The sequence below is a fragment of the Nannospalax galili genome, unplaced genomic scaffold (assembly GCF_000622305.1).
Source record: "Nannospalax galili isolate Female #2095 unplaced genomic scaffold, S.galili_v1.0 scaffold563, whole genome shotgun sequence".
NCBI classification, from domain to species: domain Eukaryota; kingdom Metazoa; phylum Chordata; class Mammalia; order Rodentia; family Spalacidae; genus Nannospalax; species Nannospalax galili.
In genome coordinates, this window is record NW_008350459.1 from 1203078 (window position 1) to 1218773 (window position 15696).

The window sequence follows — 15696 nt, forward strand, 5'->3', positions numbered from 1 at the left end:
GGACAGGGGAGGACAGGGTAGGGGGGACGGGATGGGACACTGGCTACCAGATTCAGGTTTTCTGATTTGCTCAAAGACTCTACTTAAGTTATCTCATGAAAATTTCAAAAATAAAAATCCAGGTGATTTATCACATGTATTTGGAAATCTGTTTGTTCTGGGGATTGAACCCAGGATCATGCACTACTCAGTTATACCACAAATATTGCAGTATGGTTAAAAAACTATCAAAACTAGTGCCTTTTATCTTGGTTGTCTTGAAAAAAGATCAACTTTGATAAAAGTAGTCATTTTGCCTACATAAGCCACACATACCTTTTCTATAGTTCACAGAATTTAGAATCAGTGGGTCAGAAGCTGAACTTAATATTCCTTTTCAAATAGTCTCTTTTCATTAATGCTGATCAAATTTTCTTTCATTCATTCTCATGATTAGCATGGAAGTTACAGAATGATACTGGTCTTGGATCCAGTCGTGCCTACGTTTGGAATGGTGACCCTTTTCCTTTATTTTGTTCATTATAGTGCATTCAAGTAGTGAAGTGAGGAGAGCCTACACATGGTGAGCAGAGGGGTTAGGAAGCAGGCTGCAGTGCCTGGTGAAGTTTACTTCACATCTGGAATCACCTGTTAGACAAGTCTCCAGGCACACCTATGATTATTTAGCTTCTGGGCATGCCTGTGAAAGATTTTGTTGATTAGGTTAATTGAGGTGGGAAGAACACACTGGATGTGAGCTTTGGTCCGGACTGTGTATAAAGGAGGAAACTAGCTGAGCACAACTCTCAAAGCTCTCTGCTTCCTCAGGCAATGCTGCTTTAAGCTCCTGCTGCCTTGACTTTCTCACTATGATGGACTGTACCTTGCTTTAGTCTTATTTGGCTGTGTGGTTCCAGGCAAGTGACTTTGCCTTTTGGAACCTCTGTTTTTTGTTATCTGTAAAATGGGAAAGGAATTTAAGGACCTATCTTATAAATGCTGTTAGAATTATGTTATATTCAGTCATCTCTTGCTATCCTTGGGGAACTGATTCCAAGATGTCCTATGGAGAAAAAAATCTGTGGCTGCTCCAGTTATTACATAAATGCTGCAGTTTAGTATTTGCATATAATGCAGACACATCTTCCCACAGATTTGAAGTCATCTCTAAATTACTTATTTTATTTATTTATATATTGATTTTTATTTTATAGGTATTAATGTTTTGCCTGCATCTATGTATATGCATCATGTGTGTACAATGCCTACAGAGGACAGAAGAAGGTGTTGGATCCTTGGAACCAGTGTTAGCCACCATGTAGCTGCTGGGAACCAAACTTGGGTCCTCTGCGAGAGCAGCAAGTACTCTTAATCACTGAGCCATCTCTCCAGTCCTCTAAATTACTTATAATACTTAATATAATGGAAACAATGTCTAAACTATTAGCAAACAATGACAAAGAAAAAATGTTTATACTTTTTCAGTATAGATATGATTTTTTCCCCTGAATGTTTTTGATCTGAGGTTGTTCAAATCCATGTGTGTGGAGCCTCCAGTTACAGAGATGGCTGTAAGATACACATGGTGCTTGCTATGTGTCTGGTACACAATTGATACTTAGCGTTTTTAGTTCTCTTTCTTATTTATTTTCCTTTACATAGCTATTGAAATAAATATGAGGCTTTTTGGAGAGAAGAGGCCTATGGAAATAGCTCCTGGAAGTGAGAACTGATCAGGCAGAATATTTTTCCTGAAGAAGTCAAAGATCTCTTTGCTACTCTAGAATCATCCATAATGTTGGAAGAAACCTTCAGGCAACTGGGACTCCTGATTGCTCAACTTTCTATATGAAATAAGAGTCATCTTTATTTACTTATTTTAACTAGTTAATGCATTGTTTTTTTGGCAGTACTGGGGACTGACTCCAGGGCCTTGGGTATACCAGGCAAGTGCTTTAAAGACTCATCTTTAAAAATGTACCATTCAATCCATCTCTTCTTGGTAAAGTTCCAGTTGTTGGCTAGTTCTCCACTGCAGCAAGTTGAGACCGGAATATCTATAATTTATATCCTCTTCCTGGTAGTGTCTTATTTCACCAAGCAAACGGAAGTATATTTTCTTCCTCTCCTCCTCCCTTTCCTCCTCTCTCCTCTCTCTCCTTCCCTCCCTTCCCTTCTCCTCTCTTGTCCTCCCTTCTCCTTCTTCCCTCCTCTCCACTTCTTCCCTCCCCTCTATTTTCTTCTCTTTTCTCCCCCATTTCTGGGCATTGAACTGAAGGCCTCTTACATGGTAGGCACATAGTTTCTTAGAGAGCCCCCTCGACCTTTTTTGTTTACTTAGAAAAATTGTTTTGAGACAGGGTCTTACTGTCCAGAGTGGACTTGAACATACTCTGTAGCCGAAGCAAGCCTTGGACTGTGATTTTTTTCTACTCAGCCTCCTGTGTGGCTCGGATTACATGCAAGTTATGCTTCCAGGCCCAGATGAAATTTCTTCTTCTATGGCCATCTTTCAAACACTTAAAGGACACTCTCCTAGATTTCCAAGTCTCTTCCTTTGGCTAAGCAGCCCAAGGGTCTTCCAAACACTCCTTATTTGTACCCCCTCCTTATTGTCTAAAAGGCTGGGCTTGTGCTAGTCTGTGGGTAAGAAATTAGGATGAAAACAGACACTAACATAACACCTTCTCATAAGGTCAAAATTAAAGCTATTTCTGGGACTCCAAGATATGATGACCAACTCTATGTTTGCATACCTCATTCTTAGTCTTACAGTCACAAAAGAAATTGTTTCTCTTATTAGTTTTTAGTTCTTCTAATAATTACCCTTATGACTTTCACACAATACATTTTTATTCCTGCTTCATCAATCTGTAATTGTGTTTTTAGGCTTTCTGTTATGAAACAGGAAGGATTTAATCTTTGTCATACTGTCTGGTCCCCTCTTTTTATTATATTATTGTGTTGACATTGTCAAGATTTACATTCTAGTTTGTTACTATAATTTCCTTGATGATAACATTTAAAAATGACATTATATGCTATTTTTAAAAATTGTGGATCTAACCTTAGCAGTATGTAATGGAACCTATTTTCATTTTCCTAATGTCCCTCCTTGATGCTCCAGTGGGAACTGTCCATGGTCCTCCAGGCTCAGAGTGAAGAGTTCAGGGCAGAATGTTTGCAGCTCTACAACACAACCCAGTGACACAAGAGTTTCTGAGGGCAGATAAATCCACAGGCAACCACTCTCAAGTCTGCCAATAATGAGAGTTTTAAACTTCAGCTGAGTTCGCCTTTTCCAAAGTCTGTGATACCATTTGTGACAGCTCAGATTTGGGAAAGGCACTTTCTACCTCACTGACTGAGGGTTTAAGCAGGACACAGCCAGTCTTCCTCTGAATAGTAGCCTTCTTTGAATTACTTGGAAACTTCTGTGGAAAGTTTTTAAAAACTCTGTTCTCTCTCTCTCTCTCTCTCTCTCTCTCTCTCTCTCTCTCTCTCTCTCTCTCTCTCTCCCTCTCTTAAAAAACTTTCCCAAAACATGACTTCAAATTCACCGTTCTTCCTATGTGCTCAATGCATTTTAGCTTTCTTTCAAACTGTGAGTGCAGAGGCCTAACTTGTTCTTTTTTTCTAATCAACTTTGGACTAATACTTCTATAAGTAGAAAAACCACATCAGTAGAAAAATTAACCGATACTACATAAAGCATGAGACCAAATTTTAAGTTAGAAATCACAGACAAAATGAAAATCCAGTTACTATAATGAGAATAAGCACAGGGAAAATGATCACACAAACTGTACCCATCATACTTTGAAAGTATGTATACACATTAGTACAGAGGATCTCTGTCAAATTCATAGGCTGGTTTTATAGCCATATCTGAACTAGTTACAACTGAAATTCCCCATGCTGAAGAGCTAGGTACAAGCACATTTACAAGGTCTGTGATTTGTGCCAGCATTTGAAGTTTGACTGTAGCCATGAGATGGCTTCTGGTTTGTTAACTGAGGTCATCTTGGTTGAATTGATGATAGTGCTGCTTATAGGAGAGGTATACTTAGCTTTTAGAACATTTATAGAAGTTGCTGGATATGGTAGCACAGTCTCCTGTAATCCTAGGACTGGAGAGGCAGAGACAGGAAGATCACTATAAGTTAGAGGACAGCCTGATCTACATAGCAAGTTCCTGGACAGCTAGAGAGACTCTGTCAAAAAACCAAAGCAAAACAAAACAACAAAAGAAACTTTCAGAAGCAAACCAGTCTTACAGAGGTTTCTTGAGACTGGGTTTCTTGATCTTCCTTTTGACTCTTAACTATGTAGCTCTCAAACTTGTGATCTTCCTGCTTCAGCCTCCTGAGTACTGCGATTATAGGTGTGCACCCTTATGCTTGCTTAAAATAGAGTTTAAGGCAATTTCAGCAAGGCCAAGATATTTATTTGTAGTAAAATAAATACTGTGTTTTCAAAACCTATCTTTAGTCCTATTTCTGTAGATAGTTCTCCTAATTATTCTGCAGAGGTGTAGTGCCACTCAGTGATATGTAACTGTATTCTTTATTTTACTTTTTATGTGTATGGGTGTATTGCCTGCATGTTTGTAAGTATATCTGTGTCACGCAATACCTGCAGAGGTCAGAAGAGGGCATCAGATCCCCCTGAACTAGAGACACAGACAGTTGTGTGCTGGCCAGGTAGCAGGAATGGTTGCAGTAGGGCTCCCTTCATGCCGGGCATGGCCCAGGCACGTCAGCGTCTTTCCGGTCTCTCACACTTCAGGCAGGGTTGATGTCTGTCCTTACCCAGTGAAGTCACTTTGCTCAGCAAAGCACACTTCCTTGTCACATTTGGGGCACTTGGGCATGGCGGAGCCTGGTCCCGGACCAGTGACTGCAGCTAAAAAGGAGCAGGATGTGGGCTCCGGACAGATTTGTTCATTATTAAAAAAACCTTTTAAGCGATTGCATTGGCATTGCCTTCTGCCCAGGGCCTGCCCTCATTTGCAGATGTGATTCCTCAGTGGAGGTCGGCTCTAAGTTTTCTGGGAGGAAGCTACTTGTTTCTCATTCTGTGTCAGTGTGGTCTGACAGCAGTCACCAGGTCCTGGCCAGCCATGCCCATGTCACCTTCTGTCTTGTGCTTCAGTGTATCCTTGAGTAGCCATGCAGCCACACTCCAGTCTGGTGGCTTGCTCCTGGGAGCTGTCCAGGTAATTGCATTTGTAGTCTGTGGACATCTATTTCCAGCAGAGCAGTGCCCCTGAATCCCAGAGTGACTAATCAGAGCGCTGGGGAGCAGCTGTCCCCAAGGTCTGCCACTCACTCTGGTGCCTTCATGTCGTATAGAAACAGCTGAAAGTACTCAGGAAAAAGAGACGCAGCCTGTTAGCAAGTACCTCTGTGTCCTGTGACCACAAACTACTTTTGTTATTTTTATTAGACATTAGGGTGGGCGCTTAGGTCTAAAAAGACACAGTGCTTTGCTTTCGTTGGGGTGTTATGGAGGGGGTCTTATTTCTAAGTTAGTGAAATAATAGTGTGATACTAGGATAGAAAAATTCCTCAAAGCAGAGATATTTTAATTATGTTTGTTAGATGACATTTGATTAACCTACCAGCAAATCTATTATACTTCAGTATCTTTTTTTTTTTTTTTTTTTTTTTTTTTTTATGTAGCTAGCCCTGGCTAGCCTGGAACTCATTACACAGACCAAGCTGATTTCAATCTCACAGAAATCTGCCTGCCTCTGCTTCACAAGTGCTGGGCTTAAAGGCGTGCACTACCACACCTAGCCCCTCAGTGTCCATTTTTAATATCAGCTGGACTGTGCCTCACCAGCAGGCCTAGGCCGCCTGGAAAACAGCCTCCACCTAATCACTGAACCATCTCTCCAGCCCCATAGATTGAAATTCTTAAAAAGTTACATTTTAATTATTTTGTGTGTATGTGGGAGGGAGGATACATGGAATGTGTATGTGTATGGAGGTCAGAGAACAACTTTGGGGAGTCAGTTCTCTCTTTCTATCATGTGGTACTACAGGATCGAACTTGGGTCCCTGGGCTTGGTGGTAGGTGCTGCTGCCCACTGAGCAAACTCACAGAGATCCGCCTGTCTCTGCCTCCTGAGTGCGTGCGCCACCACGCCCAGCTGGTAGTTTTTTTTTTTTTTTTTTTTTTTTTTTTTTTTTTTAAATGTATCTTACAGGCTTTTTGTGAATAGTTGCTTTCAAATAATAATACTGACCATGAAAATTTTCTGCTTTTGCATGGTGGGGGGAGATTCTTTCCATATAAAAGTTGACATGTAATGTACCATATGGTGTTAGAACCCTGACGTGATTAGGGTTAATTTTCATCCTTGCATCATTGAATTTAGGGCTTCAGTTTTCTGAGTAAAATGTGAGTCTGCTTGATTGTCACCAGTGCTGACACTAGTAACCAAAATTGTGCAAGTGAACAACCATTGTTCTCCCATCTGAAGAGAAATCGTAAGTGATAAAGATATATCTTTGATAAGGAGTCCTCAACTCTTCTTTAAGGGTCATGATTTAATTAGCAGCTGCAGTGGGCTTTTCTCTACAGAGATAACTAGTTTAGAAAGAGAAGGGGAACCGACGCCTTGAAGAACAAAGCGTTTTTATGAAATAAGCTTCATAGTGGGTTATTACATCTCTGGAAAGAGCAGACTTCTCTAACTACCTCTCCTCTGGATGACTTTTCTTTCCAATTGATGCTTGAGATTTCCTTTATTTTTTTTTTAGAGGATCACCATAAGAAAAAAGGGAGGATGTTATGTTTTCTTTAAGTTGTGTTTCGGTTAGCTTTTTTCCTGTCTCCTAGCAGTTGATGGGGGTGGATTCCTTTTAAAGACCAGTTCTAATGTAAGCAGATGACCAGATTTTAACTTTAATTTAAGTGCCTGAAATGTTACTGGCCTACTTGAATGTAGCCAATGGCTCAATGATATTGTTTCTTTTTAGTACCTTTTACTCCTAACATATTGGTTTAAATTAAAAAACAAAATCCTTTTGCCACTTAACTAGGGAGCAGTATTGTATAGCAGTGGAGGTCAATCAGTTGCTTGATCTTATTTGTTGTGAATTCATGAGTTTTAGACCTTGATGTTAACAACTGTTTTAAAAAATGAATTTGAAAGGTATCCCTGGTGCCTCTTGGGATCCATTCTAAAATATTGTAAATAGAAGCAGGCACACGCCTCCTCCATACCTTGTGCTGTTTTTCTGAATCTATTTATGCATATGATGTTCTTTAGATTATTCTCCTAAGAATGGGTCTTATTTCCTACTTTTAAGCTTTCTGATGACCAAATAGCTACTCTTTCAGTCGCCCTTCTTCAGCCTCTAGCCACTTTGATTTTGTGTTTTTGAGATAAGAAACAGACAGTCCATGAACTGGAACAAAGATTCTATTCTCCTTTGTGGAGACTACTGGTCTAGTTTTAAAGAGACTTTAAGAGACTACTGGTCTAGTTTTAAAAAATGTTTTGGATTTATTTTTCATTTTATTATTTTATCTTATTTATGTATGAGTGTTTTGCCTACATGTTTGCAAGTGCACCCCTGCATGTAAAGCCTGTGGAGGCCTGAAGAGGGCATTGGATTCCCTGGACTGGAGCTACGGATGGTTGTTAGCGGCCATGTGGGTGCTGGGAACTGAACCTGGGTCCTTTGTAAGAGCAGCCAGTGTTCTTAACTGCTGAGGCATCTCTCCAGCCCCTGATACTCTACTTTTAAAAGCAGGATTAAAGCAGCATCTTTATTCAAATAATTTTTTTGAGTCAGGGTCCCATGTAGTCCATCCAGGCTGGCTTCAAACTTGCCAGGCAGCTGGGGATGACCTGAAGCTTCTGATTCTTCTGCTCTACCTCTTGAGTGTTAGAATTACAGGTATGCATCACCATGGTGGGGATCAGTGGGTTTTGAGCATGCTAGGTAAGCACTCTACCAACTGATCTATATCACAAGGTCTTCAAACAATTTTTAATGCCTGCTTTGCCTTTGGAATTTAATGATTTTTCTGGAGAGATGATATGGAAGTTAGAGCTAAAATTGTAATATGCACTTAACCCTAAGTTCTTGGAGTCATTGGCGAGCAAGGTCAAATGCAGGTGTACCTTGTTACTGCCTCTGTTCTCCAATTATTTCAGGACTTGCTCAGTGCTGTGGAGGCAAAAGAAGCTCTAGAAAGGGAAGTTAAGATCTTTCAAGAAAGGCTGCTTGCTGGACAGCGGGTCTGGGATGCAGCCAAGCAGGAGCTGAACCAACTGAAGAAAAGCTCGCAGGAGCTGGAGATGAGCTTGAAGGTCAGCCGGGATGCAGCCACAGCCTGCCACCGCCAGAACTCCTCCTTTAGGGAGAAAATTGCAGTGCTCCTTCACAGCAGATTGGGTATAGCTGGGTCCACGGAGGATGCCATATTGGAGAGGATTCGAGAGCTGGGCAACCAGGAAGAGAGCAGGAAAAGGGTGAGTAGGCCATGGCTGCTTATGACTTAGCATTCATTCGCATGCTCAACAGCTGTGTCTCTGAATCAGTGTATGATTGAAACGTGCTTTGCCCCTTTCAACTGTGTTTGGGAAGAAACAGTCAAGTGATAGAGTTCAATCTACTTCACTAAATCCTGTCCGTCCTACGATCTTGCCCATGGTGGAGTAAGTTCTGGTACGACCCTGGAATGATGGCTTCTGAGATTTTCAACCATATTTCTTTTTTTTTCTTTTCACCTCCCACTCCCCCTTTCCTGTTCCTCCTCTGCCCTCCCTCTCCTCCCCCTCTTCCACATCTATGCCTGTTTGCATGTTCCTGAGGACATGTGTGTGCACGTGCCTGTGGCAGCCTGTGATTGATGTCAGGAATCATCCTTGATTGCTTTTTCACCTTTTGAGGCAGGGTCTCTCAGTCAAACCCAGAGCTTGCCAGTATGGTTAGTCTCACTCTGGAGATTTCCATCTCCTTCCAAGACTGGAGTTATAAGTGAGCCATCACACCTACTGGCATTAGCATTTATGTGGGTTCTGGGAATCCAAATTTGGTCCTCTTGCTTGTATAGCAAATACTTTAACACTGAGACATCTCTCTAGCCCCAACAATTTCTTCCTTTTTTTTTTTTTTTTTCAATATTGAGGATGGAACCTAGATTCTTACACCTGGCAGGTAAATGCTCTACTACTGAGCTACAACCTTTGCTTCTGCAATTTTACTTTCTCATCTTTTCAGAGGCTAGTGCAAAGATCACAATCCCTATTCAAAACTACAAAATCTTCAGGCTCAATGTGCCTTTTGGGAGGAGGCATTGGTTTGAGACAGTCTTACTATGTAGCCTAAGATGGCTTCCTATGCCCAGGAATCCTCCTGCTTTCTAAGGCCTCCCGAGTGCTGGGGTTACATGTGACATGCACACACGAGTTGTACGCTGACATGCACCACCAGACTCCCCCAAGGCACTTTGAATTCAGGATATTTCCGGGCTTATAAAGTAAGTATATAATAAAGCAACGTGGTATAACACACAACCCTCCACAGGGGTTCTAGAGTGTATCCTATTGCCAGGCACACTCATGGTACCGCAGTGAGATCTGCCAGCCACTCCAGGTGGGATGAATGGAAGCCGTAAATAGCCATTTCTAGTGAGTGTTTGCTGCTCCACTCAGTTGGTCAGGTCAGGTCAAGCCAAGCCTTACCAGTAACCCCCTCTAGATTTTGGAATTGCAGATATGAGCTTCTAGACTGGTAACAGCATTTGCCTCCTAGGGTTATTGTTTATTAGAAGCAGTCAATGGACAGCAACTGTTATATGATTCTCAACACAATGGCGAATCGAAACCACGCACATTAACTGTTCTGCTCTTGCCGCTTTTCCCATCTCTTTCCTTCCTTCTGTCTTTTGCCTACTCTGCTGGTACCCAGGAGAGCCATTTAAGAGACCTATTTAATAAACAGTGAAAAGGATTAATTCAGATATGGGGTAGATACCTGTCAGATTTTTGTCATTTGTACTGCCAACAACTTTAATTTTTTATAAAGCTTTCCTCAGCAGAGTTGACTTCTGTCCAGACTGTTTCAGTAATCCCAAACCAAATGACTGATGTCCTAATCAATAGGTTTGAAAGTAAATGGTGTCCAACTTCCATGCATAATTCCATTATAAGCATCTATTGATGTATTGATGTCAGACTTGTTCAAAAGGAGAAACACGTACACTTCCATCTTGTAATGTCTCCAGTCCACAGTTCAGCAACTTTGTGTTCTCCCTGTGTCCTCTCCTTCTGCAACTCCCTTGTAACCATCTAGATTGACCTTTCTCCTCCTTTTTAAGATTCTGCATGGAAGTGAGATCGTGTAATATTTTTCTTTCTGTGTCTAGTTTCTTTCACTTAGCACGGGGTCCTCTAGGTCTATCCATGTTGTAGTAAAAAGGGTCAGATGAGAGATTATATACACATTAATCTGTTCTAAGATAGTAAGCATTTTACTGTGTATGACTTTTACAACATCACTTTGTATCCATTAAATCTACATAAAAAATTTCCTTTGTTTCTTTTTTGTGTGTGTGTGCGTGTGTGCGTGTGTGCAGGTACATTTGTGTGGAGGTCAGAAGTCAACCTTAGGTGTTCCTTAGGTGCCATCACTATTTTTTTTTTTGAGATAGGGTCTGTCACTGACCTGGAAATCACCAGTAGGCTAGGCTGGCTGGCCAGAGAGCCCCAGGGCTCTGCCTGTGGGCACCTCCCTATTGCTGGAATTATAAACACATGTCACTATACCCTGCTTTTCTTATGTGGATTATGGGGATTGAACTCAGGTCCTGATGCTTACAAGGAAAGCACTTCACCTACTGAGTCATCATCCCAGACCCACAATGACATTTATTTGAAAAAAAAAAAGCATAGTTTAGGGATGCATTTGTAAATTTTCTGTAATGATTAAAAAAAACCTAAGCTACCAGGAACTAAAATTCACACATGCTTTGGAAACAAGTCTCTTGGCCCTTTTAGCCAAGAGAGCTCCTTAGATCTCTGAGAGTAACTTAGTTTTTCTTGTTACTTAGTTTACATATAGGAATTCAACTGAGAAAATAAATTATTTTAAAATGTTTTATTATTTTTATTCTATGTGTATGCATGTATTTCTTACATGTATGTAAGTGCACTTGTGTTGTGCAATGCCTGAGGAGGACAGAAGAGGCTGTCAGATCCCCTGGAACTGGAGTTATGGACAGTTGTTAGCTGCCATGTGGGTGCTGGGATTCGAACCTGGGTCTTCTGCAAGAACAGTCAGTGTTCTTGACTGCTGAGCCATCTCTCCAGCCCCTGAGAAAAGAAATTATTTACAGAACCAAGAAAAACTTAAGGAAGTTATGTACTTCAGATGGTAAAATATGTCTTTTGATAGCTAATGTTGCTTTTTTGTCATTTATTTGATTGCTTCCCCTTCTATAGTTCTAAGCTTTTCCCTCTAAAATTGTTTTAATTCCAGCATGTGAAACATGACATGCAGTTGTCAGCATGATGTATATGTTTATTTTCTAAAGCAAAGTGGTATAAATTGGTTAAGCTGCTTGTGCGTTCCCCACTCCCCATCCAAATTAGAACGATTCAGAGTCGTTTGAGTGCCTTTGTCTGCCTTTCTTACCCTGTAATTTTTTTCAATAGCTGCTCTTCCCATTTAAAAGCCTGAAATCAAGCATATAGCTGGTGTTTTATGTGACTCATTTCAAGTAAAATCAGGAGAAAATGGATTTCGCATATTGTCTTAGAAATGTCTTTGAAGAATGGGTGCTTTACAAATTGATGAGTCTGTTTGTTGAGGAGGCTGCCTCCCCCTGCCAGCTGCCATGGCTACATGCTGTCAGCAGCTGGGTCATCTCCTCTGAAGGCCTGGCAGGCTTGGCCTGGCACACTGTCCACTTCATGTCCACTCCTACCTGCAGAATGCTTTTCTTGTTTACCCCTGGGCTATCCATTTTCCCTCTCCTGGATTTGCAGTTCTTAGTAGAACTGAGGACACCACCCCCACTTCTTCAGTAAGTCGTTTCTACTTGTTCCTTGAATTTCTGCTTCTAGCAAAATTTAATCTTCCTCTAAAAAAGCTGTACTATATCTTAGAGCAGGGGTTCTTAGTACTATTGATATTTGGACTAGTCTTTTTTTAAGGAGAGGGACTTGCCTGTCTTAGCCCCTTGAGTGCTGGGATTATAGGTGTACACCATCACACCTAGCTCTGCACTGGAAAATCATGTGTGTGTGTGTGTGTGTGTTTGTGTGTGTCTGGTGGTGTCCTGGGCAATGTAGGATGTTAGTAGCATACTGAACCTCCATCCATCCTCAATTTGTGACACTACAGGTGTCTCCAGACCTAATCAAAACCCCTCCAAGGGCTAGCTGTGCACACTAAAGACTTGCTGCCTCTGCTGGAACATCTCATAGTCCAGAGGCTCTGCAGGTGCTGCTGGACTCAGCTTGATGTCTCCAAAGAACCAGAGGGAGGTTTCATGACCTCTGCGCCTCCTGATCTCAGAACCCACTGCCATATCCTGTCACTCACTATAGCAGACACTTCCCCACCAGCATCACCAGGTTTCCACCGACACACCACTGTTGGCAGTTACTTTCCACGCTCACCCTTGGATGTAAGGGCATCTGAAGAGCTAGTGGTTTAGCATCCCCATCCTTCCTGGTTGTATTTGATTTTCAATATTGCTTTAACAAAGTGCCACTGAGTAGCTTAAAAAGAACTTTCTTGGGGCTGAAGAGATGGCTCAGCAGTTAAAAGCACAGACTGCTCTTACAGAGGACTTAGGTTTGATTCCCAGTACCCACATGGAGGCTAACAACCATCTGTAACTCCAGTTCCAGGGGATTTGATGCCCTCTTCTGACCTCTACAGGCATTGTAAACATGGGTGCACTACACACATGTAGACAATACACTTATACATATAAAAATAATAAAAATATTTTTTAAAAGAAGAATTTTCTTGCTCATAGTTCTAGAGGATAGAATTCTGTAGTTGAGGTATTGGTTCCTTTCTTCATGTACTGCTCTAGCTCATTCAGGAACTCCTTGGCTGGGCCTGGTGTTCTCCCCTGCCTCCTCTTTGTCTTTCTTTTTATGCCTGTATGTTTTATATCAAAATTTCCCCCGTTTATAAAGACACTGGAGAAATTGACTAGATCTTGCTCCAATGACCCAGTTGTGACTCAATTATCTTTGCAAAGAGCTTATTTCCAAATAAGTCCCATTCTCAGGTTGCATCAAAATGTCTTTTTTTGCTGGTATCCAGATTAACCCATAACAAAAATTGGCTTGATCGAAGGAAGAGGGGGGCAGGGTTAGCCAGTTCATATACTGACAAGAAGGAAGGGGGTTAGGGTTTGTGTTGCAGCTCTAATACTTAAGATTTTTAAATATACTTCCTAAGTGAAATACATTGCTTGAATAAGAGGTAAAAGCTGCTTATGGTCAAAGGTGCCAGTCCTTAGCTGACCCAGGAGGCTCTTTCTGGGCATGGAACTCTTGTGCTACTGTTTGGTATAATCTCAGAGAAAAAGGCCTCTCAACAAATCCCTGTCCTTGGGAGGTAAATTAACTCTATTAGGGCATTATGACATTATTTCCAAAAATCGTGCTGCTTACTCTTGAAAGCTAGTTTACTGCAGTGCCTTCTCTATTTTCCAAATTGAGGTATGTATTTTTTATGACATTCCTGTCCCCAGTCTCTACATCCTTAGGACAGAAATCCCTAAGCACACCAGGAGTGTACTCAGATGATAATAAGGAAGAAAGAAAAAAAAGGAAAAACCTATTGGTCTTTAGACTTCTTGGCGTGAAAACAGCACATTTACAGTTTTGGTGGGATGCATATGTTCACCCAGACAATGGCGTTTGATGTTCCCAAGGACTGAGTCAGATGGCGTTGCTAATTTATTTGAATAAGTTTATATAATTTAGCTCTGGGAAAACTTGTGGTGTCATATGCCCTGGCAGCCAGCTAAACTTCTGAAGCATAGTTCTGTGATAGGGCAGACTGGGAGGGCCCTTGGCTGTTTGTTCCTCTCTAGACCCTAGACTCTTGTGTGGCAGTTTGAAATATTCTGCACAGTTAAACCATCTGCTTATTAGCAGTTTGAAAAGTCACATTGTTTTGGGTCTTCAAGGTTCTTGATCTCGATTCAGTACATCTGGCCCTTATTTGTCTTCCCTAGAAAGACTTCTAGTTGACAAAAGACTCTATAGTTGAAAATGGTTTGAGAAACATGACATAGGGCAATTTGTCTATTTCCTTCCTTCCTTCCTTCCTTCCTTCCTTCCTTCCTTCCTTCCTTCCTTCCTTCCTTCCTTCCTTCCCCTTTCTTTCTTTCTTTCTTTCTTTCTTTCTTTCTTTCTTTCTTTCTTTCTTTCTTTCTTTCTTTCTTTCTTTCTTTCTTTCTTTCTTTCTTTCTTTCTTTCTTTCTTTCTTTCTTTCTTTCTTTCAGAGAGGATCTCATGTAGTTCAGACTGGCCTTCGACTTACTATATAGCCAAAGATGATCAGTCTTCCTGCCTCCACCTCCCAAGTGACGAGATTATAGGCATAGGCCACCACATTTGGCCAACATAGGACAACTTCTGATAGTTTAAAAACAACTCTTTAAGAAAAGAACATACGGGGGCTGGAGAAATGGCTCAGCGGTTAAGAACGCTGACTGTTCTTGCAGAAGACCTGGGTTCGAATCCCAATGCCCACATGGCAGCTAACAACTGTCCATAAATCCAGTTCCAGGGGATCTGACAGCCTCTTCTGTCCTCCACAGGCATTGCATGACACGGGTGCACTTACCTACATGCAGGCAATACATGCATATGCATAAAATAAAAATAATAAATACAATATTAAAAAAGAGAAAAGAACATATGATTGGTTGAACCCATACCTTGGAGTGGTAATGCTGATGACAAAAATGGCCACACCATATTGAATTCCAGTCAGATTTATTGTTGGTGGTACTAAGAGCAGACAATATGAATTGAGGTTTCTCAAAGTCTTATATTTTGTAATGTTATTAAACATTTCTCTGGGAAATATAATTCCTTAAATAAGCCTATGAATAGCTTAGCATCAGCTATCTGAGTAGGTATTTTAAGCACTTACTGAAGTATAGAATGAATTGAATTATAGGCCTGGTACCCTGAGAGTCACAAAAGCACGAAATGAGAGTTTAGAGCTCATGTAGTCTAACCATCCCCACATATCACTTCAATCCATTCTGGAACAAATAATTGACCAACTGCCTCCCCTTTCCAATGACTACGATCCATTACCTATAGTCTGCTGTGTTTAGACAAATTTAGTCATTGTAAGAAATATTTTTCTTTCTTTTGAAGGAATGTTTGGGAAGGGGGCATATAGACCAGGCTGGCCTTGAATTCCTCATCCTCCTGCTGTGAGATTTTTGTTTCTAATGGTTTGAGGAATTGAACCCAGGGCCTCATGCAGGCTAGGCCAGTGCTCCACAACTGACTTATATCCACAGCCCACATAATGGATTCTTCATGCAGCTATTGAAATGCTAATACTTTTGAGTGGTATACAAAGATGTTTAAACTAGTAGTAGGTTAAAAACAAAGACAAAAAGTTGTATACATAATACAATCTTGACTATATCTTGGTAATGCAAAACATATAGTATTTAAAATTATATATATATAAA

The 15696-nt window shown here is 41.0% G+C and overlaps 1 protein-coding gene across 1 annotated transcript in view; it reads left to right on the forward strand.

Moving 5' to 3' along the window:
• Ccdc170 (coiled-coil domain containing 170) overlaps positions 1 to 15696 on the forward strand; it is a 90393-nt gene that overhangs the window by 41605 nt on the left and 33092 nt on the right. The window contains exon 6 of the mRNA XM_008847749.1: positions 8156 to 8473. Within this exon, the coding sequence (XP_008845971.1) occupies positions 8156 to 8473 (318 nt within the window). The remainder of the gene's footprint in view (positions 1 to 8155; positions 8474 to 15696) is intronic.